We start from the raw sequence: 10,774 nt of genomic DNA, 5'->3' as shown, positions 1-10,774 counted from the left end.
ATGGCTCAAAATGCTGAAAACACGTCAAATTCTTCATCCTTAAACAATTCATCCTCAAATAATTCGAATCTTCCACTTACACAAAATCCTGCTAGTGTGTACTTCATACATCCGTCTAAAAATCCAGTAAATCTACTAGTTTCTATGAAGTTTAATGGAGAGAATTTTTATGAATAGAAGAGAGGAATTGTCATTGCTTTAGCATGTAAAAACAAGTTATCCTTCATTGATGGATCACTTGCTAAACCTTCTGAAAATGATCCTGCTTATGCTGCATGGGAGAGGTGTAATGTTATGGTTACTTCCTATATTCTGCATTCTCTGGATACTACAATTGCTAGAAGTGTCATTTATTTCACTAGTGCTAGAGAAATATGGAGAGATATTGAAAAGAGATATTCATTGACTTTTGGAGCACAATTGTTTTCTGTACAACAGACTTTACATGAGTTATCCCAAGGCAGTATCACTGCTATTGCAGAATTTTTCACTGAAATTAAGGCATTATGGGATCAACTTAATGGTATAAAACATATTCCTGTTTGTACTTGTACTGGTTGTACATGTAATATTACACAACAAATTCTTCAACAACAACAAGAAGAAAGACTGATTCAATTGCTCATGAAAGTGGATACAAAATATCCAAATGTGAGAACAAATATATTGATGATGCAGCCTTTGCCAAATGTATCAATGGTATACATATTGTTAGTTCAAGAAGAGAAAAAAAGAAGTATTGTTTCACCTGGAGATAACCATGCTATGGCTTTTGTGTCTGAGGACAGAAAGTTTGAGTCTAAAGTTGTTGTATATAAACCTCCTCACTCTAGTTCTTGGAATAGGAACCAAAATTCTAATAGGGGAGGCTACAATGGCTATAATGGTGTTAGGAGGAATTTATATTGTGAACATTGCAAGATGAGTGGGCATACTATAGACAGATGCTATAAAATCCATGGCCATCCTTCTGCTTTTAAGAATGGTAAAGGGAAAAGGATTGCTGCTATTGTATATGGAGATGATGATGAAGATGAAGGTGGTACAACTACTGAACCTGCACAACTCACTGCTGAACAGTACCACAAACTTGTGCAGCTTGTTCAAGATCCTAATTGTTAGTCTAGTATAAACACTAGGTCAACTACAATAAGGGGGTGAATTGTAGTTGGGGAGATTTTTAAACTTTTTACGGATAAACTAAAATCAAAGCTAATAAAGAGAAATAGTAATAAGGAAGAACACATGAAGATCCTTTTAACAAGGTTCTCTTCCTCAATTCTTTAGGAAGAAACCTTGCTCTTTTATTTATAATAGTTCTTAAAACTTATTATAAATTAATCCTCACTTAGTTCCTCTAGGAACCAGTTCCCAGTCACCTTGTTCCCCCTGAACACGTGACTTTCCTCACTCGACTTCACAAGAAGTCTTCTCTTTCTCTCTTCTCTTTCTCTTTCTCTTTTCTCTCACTTGATTACAAGATTTTGTTCTTTCAACCCACACTCTAAGAATGTTACAAATATGTATGTTAAATGAAAAAGCAATTGCAAGAAAAACTTTCTAGGTAATAATTCACTTGATGTCGCATGAAAGTTCTTAAGTTTTTCTTCAAATAATCTCTTCTTTAAATAGCTGTCGAAGTACTTCCTTCATTGGGACATGGTTTGCTACATATTCTCCTCAACTCGTGTAAGTGGAATGATGGAGATCATGGCCTTTGCTTTCGCTGCACTTCTTCCACGATCTTTGCAACGGAAATAAGCTCCTTACACTAGCCGTTAGTGGCGAGGTGGTTGGAGAGTTTCAAGGGATCAACTCCTCAATATTTGCCACTCCATGAGAGTTTGTTGGAGAGAAACAAGGAAGCATCTCCACGTTATTCTCCACGCAATTTTCATCTATTTCCTTGCATAATTACACCCACAATATATCTACTAACTTAAAGAATCTTTTATCCAAAGATTTCTAAGTTACTAAAATATTAATTGTACCATATGATAAAGATTCAAAGAGTATAAGATATATATCTTGACTTAGATTAAATAATCAATCTTTCTCAATAAGATATAAATTCGAATTGGAAATTACATTATTTTTGGTTTTTATAATTTTCGAATAAATAAATAAATACTATATAGTAAACTTAACCTAAGTATTTGGCATCATCAAAACATGAAATACAATAATATTCCCCCTTTTTTATGATGGCAAATAATTGGCAAAAATTACTAAGAAAAAACACAAAAAAAAAAGATTAAGAAAAACAAAACAAAAAAAAATAGCAACAATAGAATTAAGATAATCTAAAACTATTGAAGACTCTAAGACACTAAACTGTACACGAAACTGTGACTACGGACAGAGACAACAATCCTAGGAACAGAGACAAAGATGATCCAAAGACGCAATAGAGAATAAGAAGATCATAAAGTTTTTCAAAATGCCAATACATCTTCCCCCTTTTGTTATCATCAAAACTAAGTCATGAAGCCTGCAACATTAGTAGAGTCAACAATCTTAAATTAAGGCAAGTAGCTCTAATACAGTATCTCAGAATTTTAGCCATCCACATATTCTAAGAAAAAGACACAGGAACTAGTACAACAAAGCAGTCAAATATCAGGAGCAGAGTTAAAGAAGCAAAAGAGAAGATGATGAGAAAAAGAAAGATGCGTATATTGAAAGGTAGGAGATTGCCAAAAAAAAAGAGGAAAATACGATGCAATGGTTCGTCAAATATATAGCCCAAAATGCAAAATATATTAATGTCTAAGGGAGAAGGGACTGTGATTAGGGTAGTTCATGAATGAGAAAGGAGGCAGCAACAGTATCGATCTTGGTACAAATGTTGGAAGCACCCTTGTTCATAGCATGAAGAAGCTGATCATGCTGAACATCTTGATGTGCAATTTGAGCTTCCGATGCTTACACCCTAGTTCCCAGTAGGGCAATTGAAGCTTGAATCTCCTTAAGTATCCCATGAAGACCCGAAGTAGATAGGAGAGGGAAATCCACAGCGTGAGAAGCTATTCCCGAAGGATCTTGCTCCTCTTCCAGATCAATTATGATCCCACCAACTGGCCGGATCCTCCTTGGTTCACCAACCCTCTAGCTCTTCCTCACAGCCTGCTTGACCCCAGATCCTACATCCTCTTCTCTCTTCCTCTTGCTAGCAGGGGTAGCCTCCTTCTCCACCTTAATCTTCACCTCTTCAACCTCAAACCCCAACACACCCCCATTAACTTTGTAGACTTAGGCGAGATAGGGTGTCTTTGGTTAGGTAGTTCTGGGGTTCTAGGGCAAAAGAGGATTTTGAGGGCAGTTTAATCTTGCACTTTTTTAAGATTATGGTAATGAGATTACCATAACCAATGCGATTTTTGTGGGTAATACAATGAGTAAGGTGGGTGATAATTAGGGCAGGGAGATTAATTTGGATTTTGTTGGCTAGGCAGTACATGAGAAAGAGATCAAGAAGATTATTGGCTTGGGATCTTTTAGAGGTGTGAGGAACAAGGAACCGCCACACAAGTTGAAAAAGAAATTTATGGAAAGGGCTTAGGTCTTTTTTATCCATAAACAAATCAGTGGGATGTCCACCAAAAAAATTCAAAACATTTTCATTTTTAGCCCCACCCACGTTGAGTTTAGCCTTCCCCTTCACATACTCCTTGTACCCAGCAGCAGGTACATTGAATCATTCACTAAGTTTATGTTCATCAAACTGAACCAAGTTTTCCCCAACCACACTAATACACAAACCATTTGAATTCACAAATTTTGAACAAAATTCAGTCATCTCATATTCATACAGCCCTTCATCAATACATAAAACTTTCGAACATTTTTGAAACGCAATTATATCAAGAAATTCTGTCCACTTCACTTTCTTATACCCAACCATATCAACACAAAAACCAATTAAAAATTTCGAAGACTTCGATTTTTTACCTCTTTGTGGGAATTTGAATTTCTTTTTCTACTTCGCCTTCTTCCTCAATTTCATCTTCCAATTTCTTGGAAGAGAGGTCCAATTCCACCGAGTTTTCTTTGCATGCAGAAGAATCTTGGCTTGAGGCCTCGGTACCATTATCACTTTCATCATAATCCACAAGAGGATTTTTTTTTCTCGTGGAAGAGAAAGACTTTCGGTGCTTGACCATTTGGGAGCCATGGAGGTTAGGGTTTTGAGAAGAGAGAGATAGAGTTGGAGGAATTTTCGGATGTGATGGTTTTGCAGTGAGTATAATAGCGTGAGTAATGATGAGATGGAGGGAAAGGTTTATGAAGGGGTTTTTATGCGCGTGAGAGGAGGAGGTCTATTTAATGTGGTTCGTTCCCCTTTTCTTAAACATTCAATTTTTCAAAAGGGCATGCATTTTATTTTCAAAACAATGCAACGTATGAAGTGTGAATACGAAAAAGAAAGTCGAGAAATAAAGAGAGAAATAAAATAAAAGAATAAAGAAAAATAATGAAGAATATTTGAACTCATGCTTATGATACCTTCTAACTAAGTTGTACAAGTAATGTAATATTCTCAAAGTACTAGTGAGGACACTAAGGGGAATATTATGAGACTAATGTGAGTTCTCAACCTCAACCAAGGTGTATGAATAAAATTCATGAAAATTGCAGGACACACTTATTAGTAATGAATATTACTTAGGGAAATAAATATACATACATTTTCAAATTATTCTGATCATCCCTAGTTCTAAGTGTATCTTTTCAAATCTATCTTTAGAAAGTGATTTGGTCAAGATATCAGCTATTTGATTTTTAGTGGGACAAAATTCAACTTTGACTAAACCTTTTTCTACATTGTCCTTCAAAAAGTGATGACAAATATGAATATGTTTGACCCTAGGGTGATATATATACTGGATCCTTAGAAATACATATTGCACTAGTATTATCATAGAATATAGGAACACACTTAAATTTGATGCCAAAGTCGCGTACCTGTTGTTTGATCCATAATACCTGGGAACAACAAGCGACTGCTGCTACATACTCGGCCTCAATTGTTGAAACTGCAATGGTGTTTTGTTTCGTTGAACTCCAAGAAACTAAGATTGTTCCTAGGAACTCAATATTTTTCACTTTGAAAGGATAGCAACCCTATATTGTTAAGGCAAAGTATCTCCAATACTGAGCTAGCCTATGTAACAGGGGTGGTTCTTAGCCCATGCAATTATAACAATGAAATAGGGCCCCAAAATATAAGGCTCCCAAAATATATATTTTTTTAATTGTTTGAAGATTATACAAAAGAAAATATTTGGATCAGTAGTAAAATTGTAAGGGAAGGAACAATGGGAACATGAAATTAATCAAAGTTTTGTTGTTTAAACTTTTGAAGATAGTTGCCATTAGCCAACTATAAATACGAATCTTATACTTCTATCTTTTTTGAACTATACAAATGAAGGGCCTTATTAAGAATGTATAGAGCCTCCATTATATTTGTCCATATTTGCCCCGCCCCTGCTACGTAGAGTTATAATATAGGATAACGGGATCATAAGCAATAAGATGGATAATGCATCAAAAAGTCCAACTGTTTTCTTCACTTTAAAACAGACACTATATTTATATACTTGTCATCTAGGATAATGTTAAAAACCAAAGAACTTTTCCTACGTGAAGTATGTACACAAAACAATTTTAGCACAAGAGAGCTAAAAGAGAAACATTCCTGCAATTATCCCTATCTTCCAACTAGCATGGTAACTGTTACATTATTTGAGGACTCGACACCTTGACCGTTATTTTGAAAATCAATATCAACAAAAGCGCGAGCTGAAGAATAAGCAAGAGTAGGTTCCTTAGGATTAGAAAGTGCAAGACTATCAGTTTCTAACCACAGGACCACCTGTGACATTGTAGGTCTGTAAACTGCTGAATCTTGCACACATAATAATGCTATATGTAGACATCTTGTTACTTCATTAGTAGGATATGAGCTTCCAATTGAAGGATCAACAAGCTCCATTGCTCTCCCTTCACTCCATAACTTCCATGCCTGCACCACATGTACAAATCTCATTATTGTCTAGAGTCTAGTACGTACAAACCCATTGAGGATTTTACTTAACAATCGTGGTTGGCTCATTTGGGAGTAACTCAAGTTGTGGCATTGAATCTTTATTGGGAGGTATGGCTTGTACTCAGCAAGGCGCTGTTGTTCTTTTCGAGTTTTCGTTACCAAAACGGTACAAAATAGAGGATGTAAAATGCGTTCTCTTCACTTGAAATTCACTTAATTGGTGCCTCATTTTAGCACTTATTTTTCCATGATATGTACTTATCAATCCTTATTTGAGCTTATTGTTGTTACCAGCCTTCAACTAAATATATAAAAAAAAGCTTGAATTTTATTGTGCATCGGGATGGTAATTGATATTAACTTTATATAGTAAGTTTTATAAATATATATACATTATAGTGGATTTATTAATAGAAAACATATTGTCAAATTATATGCAATATAGTGGAGGATTTAATTTTAAAGTTTGAACATGCTATAAGAGGTAAGTTGTGTAGTATATATTGTGACTACGGAATTATGGATCCTTATTTGAACTTATACTAACTTAATTTTTCAGAAATAAGAGAAAATAAGGATTCAGTTTTTGTTCTCTTAAGTGAATTTCACTTATTACTTATATGAACTTATATTGACTAATCTTTTGTGAATAAGTGACTATAAGGTTATAATAAGAAAGCTTAACTTAAAGGGTATTTAAAAAGTGACTTACATATTCAACGAGGTTCATGTGTTGAGAGAGCCGAAATCGAGTGGTCCGTTGGCCTGTAATGACCTCCAACAGCAACACTCCAAAACTGAAAACATCAGACCTCTCAGAAAAGAAACCTTCCATTGCATACTCCGGAGACATGTAGCCATATGTTCCAACTACTCTATTTGTACTATCTTGATCTTGATCTCCCCCAAATATTCTAGCCATACCAAAGTCTGAAATTTTTGGATTCATCTTCTTATCCAGCAGGATGTTACTAGCCTTTAAATCTCTATGAATTATGGTACATCTTGCATCCCTATGAAGATAAAGCAGGCCTCTTGCTATCCCTTCGATGATTGTAAAACGCTTCTTCCAGTCGAGTTGCTCTTTTCTTATAGGGTCTATTGTCATTGACACAAGCAAGAAAGAAAACAACTTCACTTAAGAAAATGCAGATGCTTTTGAAGTCTGCAATATAAGAGACTTAGAACTTAGAAGTAGATAAGTAAAGTAAACCTACCGAAAATAAAGCCATCCAAACTCTTATTAGGCATGTATTCATAGAGCAACATTTTCTCTTCCCCATGTACACAGAAACCAAGAATTCTAACAAGATTTCTGTGCTGTAATGTGGCAATAAGCATAATCTCATTCTTGAACTCCTCCATGCCTTGCCCTGATTTTCTTGAGAGTTTCTTCACTGCTATTTCTTGTCCACCAGGCAATGTTCCCTAAATCCAAGTAGAATTTTGTGATTTCGTTACTTTAAATGTTAATTTTGCATGCCAAGTACAGCTGCTGGTGTCTTTTATTTCACCTCAAATGCCTGTATCAGATTCCAGACATTTCTGACATGATTCTAACATGGGTATGGAATGTTTTTCGTGTAAAAGCGAGTCTAATATTTGGACACATACCCATATCAGATACAAAAGTACATGAGTTATATAGATAAAGAAGTTACCTTGTAAACTGGACCAAATCCCCCTTGTCCAAGCTTGTTCTCCATAGAGAAAAAATTTGTAGCAGATGCAACAAGATTGTAATTGAACAATGGAACATCTTTTGCATTTTCGAGATCTCCTTCTCCAATCATTTCCTGTGATCCTGATACATCTGTTGAATATCCTTGGCCTTTCCTCAATTCCATTCTCATTGCATCATTTCCTCTCTTAGACAGTGAACCTGCAAATACAGAGAAAACATATTACTGGAAGTGAGGGTAAATTACAGGAAACCTCAAACAAAACTTACTGGGTATATATGATCCTACCTGTTACTTTTCCTCCTAATTTCCACAAACACAAAAGTATTATGCCTAACAATACCACTGCACTTATGACTATAGCTGCTATCTTTGGACCAGATAATTTGCCTTTGTTACCTGTATTTCAGAAGAGAGCTATGATAAGAAAGAGCTTAAGCAAGCTGAAACATATACTGAAGGACTCTTATCAGAGAAAGATACAGATATAAGCAACAAACATATGAAACTTGATCCACACAATCTTTTGCTTCTTACTAACACCCAAATATATATGCCATCTTTTCTTTAGTATTTTTCCTTGTTATTGACATTCAAATGAATCACACACAAAGAGGAACAACGAGAACAATATGAAAAATTCAGTATCAATCCAAGGATGATACTTTGGTTTGTTGTCACATTGGGTGAATTGATGATAGACAGTAAATTTTTTTGCTACTTTTCTGGCACTTAACATCCTCAAAAAGGAACTCACTTCTTCCAATATCGCCCATCACCACCGAACTTGTCACAGAAAGAAAATGGGTTTACTCTAAGGTTTAGACTTTTAAGTGATGGAAAGTGACTTAATTAACTAATCATCACTTCACCTAAGTGACAACTTAACAAGCTTGAGACTATTACGACTTCATCAAAGTTGGAATTTTTGTTTTTGTTTTGTGGCCCAAACTTGTGGTCATTCTTGTCATATTTCCCGTAGAAATATTGTTTTCTAGAATCATAAGCAAAGGAAGGATAAGTTGCCATTGGTTACCTCAAACAAATTTAAGGTGCCAAAACTAGATACATACATATTAAGTCCCTCAAGTTAAGAGCTCACCTGTATCATACATTCCTAATGCGAAAGCATTGACAACTAAACTCAAGAATAGAAACTCATTCCAACTTCTAAGCGAAGATGAAGCAACAAGATTAACTGCTGACGGATAAGAGACATTAGAACAGAATGACAGCATGACAAAACCTAACATGTATTTTCGAAAAAGCATCCAATAATACATATTTACATTCTCCAAATCATGATTAACAATCAAAATTAAGAGGTCATAAGAATGCACATTTGAAGATAGTATAATCCCAGAAATTTAAAACTAACCTAAGAAAACGCATAAGACATTCAACTTACCCTCTAAGACAGAAGATGCAACACGAATGTTCAGTGTATTGCCTGCAGCTTCTGTGAATTGCTGAATGTCAGTCAATTCACCACTCCATGTCATGCAACCAATTCCAGTAACATAAGTATATGCCATACATGAACAATTCTGCAGACACTGTTTTTCACATTCCTCCTCTTCTACTCCTAAAAGATCAGCAAAATCAGGTAATTTCACATGGTCAACCTCTAAAAAGTCATCTTCACCCATCAAACTGTTATTATTATTGTCACATTGCACGGGGATCTCCCTAACACACCCACCAGACCAATTTCCGTTTCTCCATTGATCAGGGTATTTAGGCAAAAACCCTTTGAAACAACCACAAATCGGATTAACTGTTGTGTCACAATACCCATTAGCACCACACTTATTGAATACATCACAATCTGTTGCAGGCTCTTCTTGTATTAAGCCCCATTCTTCACCACCATCAGCAAAGATGAGTGACTTTTCATAACCATCCCATGTTACCCGAAACTTGAATTTATTCGCTCGATTCTGAGGAGAATAAGTAAAATACATAGTTCCACTCGAATCAGCATTGGAAAGTTTAAACCCATAGTTATAAAAGGCAGACATGGTTGATACTCCTGTAAAAATCAATCCATTCCAGTATCCACTTCGCCAATGGCGGTTCATTCCCTCCCATACTACAAACTGGGGAGCGGTTCTAGGATCCACTCCCATTGAGTAATTCCCAATTGAAAGATCATTGATACTTTTCCATGAGGTAAATATTTTTTGATCTTCACCTGAATTTGGATTTACAGGTACTCTCATCCCAGGTAAATATGTATCAGTAGGATGATTAAAACTTTCCCAACAAGTAAAACTTACAGGAAGAACATTACTGCCTCGAATCTCGAGATTACCATCATCATGTAAAAGCGCAGTGTAATTATTTGATATTACTGTTGTATTGGAAGACCAAATAATACTCCCACTTTCATCAGAAACTGTCAAATTCCCATCATTTTCAAGTGTTATAGAACCATTTTGACTGCTAATTGGGGAAATTCTGTTTGCAACCCACACAATAGAATCAACTGAAATATTGGTATACCAAATTCCTACATACCTTAATGATGAATTTGGAAGGCTAAAGAACCCAAATTCAAAAGACCCACCATTAGAAATAAGGGTATCTCCATCTCTAAGGACTTGCCCTTGTGTGATTGTATTTAAAGCATGAGAATATGATGCAAAAAATAAGGTTAAAGAAACTAAATTTAAGAGAAAACAATAAATGAGTATTGATTTGCAGAGACAAAGATTTTTCATCTTCATTGGATGACCTTGAAATCTGAACCTTTATGCTATGTCTGACATTCTGCAGAAAAAAGTGCCTTTAGTTTTAATATGTACTCCTGTAGTCATGTGCGGCTGTGCGCAGTGTGCACACATATAAAACCTTTTTCTTTCTTTTCTTGCTATATTCATTTTGTTTTGGCAAATTGTAGACTTTTCTTATATTATCCCTTCGTCGCATTAAGTTGGTAAAATACTGGTAACTAGAAATTGAATAATAGGAAGTTAATCATGTACATCTTGTAATCTTGTTGGTTAGTGGATTTTCTCATTGTCATTGTAGGAAAAGA

The 10,774-nt window shown here is 35.3% G+C and overlaps 2 protein-coding genes across 2 annotated transcripts; one reads left to right on the top strand and one right to left on the bottom strand.

Annotated features, from left to right (window-relative positions):
* On the top strand, window positions 1-1,122 carry LOC104883096 (uncharacterized). Its single transcript, XM_048635638.1, has 2 exons — window positions 1-126; window positions 178-1,122. Exons 1-2 carry the CDS (start codon window positions 1-3, stop codon window positions 1,120-1,122), a joined length of 1,071 nt encoding a protein of 356 aa, XP_048491595.1.
* A 4,407-nt stretch (window positions 1,123-5,529) lies between these two features.
* LOC104883086 (G-type lectin S-receptor-like serine/threonine-protein kinase B120) lies at window positions 5,530-10,590 on the bottom strand. Its single transcript, XM_010667542.4, has 6 exons — window positions 9,143-10,590; window positions 8,023-8,133; window positions 7,714-7,934; window positions 7,270-7,480; window positions 6,765-7,150; window positions 5,530-6,028 (listed from the first exon to the last, which is right to left on the bottom strand). The coding sequence occupies exons 1-6, from the start codon at window positions 10,461-10,463 to the stop codon at window positions 5,714-5,716; spliced, it is 2,565 nt and encodes an 854-aa protein (XP_010665844.2). The 5' UTR covers window positions 10,464-10,590; the 3' UTR covers window positions 5,530-5,713.
* Window positions 10,591-10,774: the final 184 nt, after the last annotated feature.

The sequence above is a fragment of the Beta vulgaris genome, chromosome 8 (genome assembly GCF_026745355.1).
Source record: "Beta vulgaris subsp. vulgaris cultivar EL10 chromosome 8, EL10.2, whole genome shotgun sequence".
Lineage (NCBI taxonomy): Eukaryota > Viridiplantae > Streptophyta > Magnoliopsida > Caryophyllales > Amaranthaceae > Beta > Beta vulgaris.
This window is presented reverse-complemented; position numbering and strand designations above follow the sequence as displayed.

What these genes read in the sequence shown, in the direction of transcription:
- LOC104883096 (XM_048635638.1), top strand. Translation starts at nt 1, where the DNA reads ATGGCTCAAAATGCTGAAAACACGTCAAATTCTTCATCCTTAAACAAT. An exon ending in TACATCCGTCTAAAAATCCA is followed by an intron (nt 127 to 177) that starts GTAAATCTACTA and finishes TTTTATGAATAG; the next exon opens with AAGAGAGGAATTGTCATTGC.
- LOC104883086 (XM_010667542.4), bottom strand. Translation starts at nt 10,463, where the DNA reads ATGAAGATGAAAAATCTTTGTCTCTGCAAATCAATACTCATTTATTGT. An exon ending in GATTTGGTCCAGTTTACAAG is followed by an intron (nt 7,481 to 7,713) that starts GTAACTTCTTTA and finishes ACTTGGATTTAG; the next exon opens with GGAACATTGCCTGGTGGACA. An exon ending in TTTGGATGGCTTTATTTTCG is followed by an intron (nt 7,151 to 7,269) that starts GTAGGTTTACTT and finishes CAATGACAATAG; the next exon opens with ACCCTATAAGAAAAGAGCAA.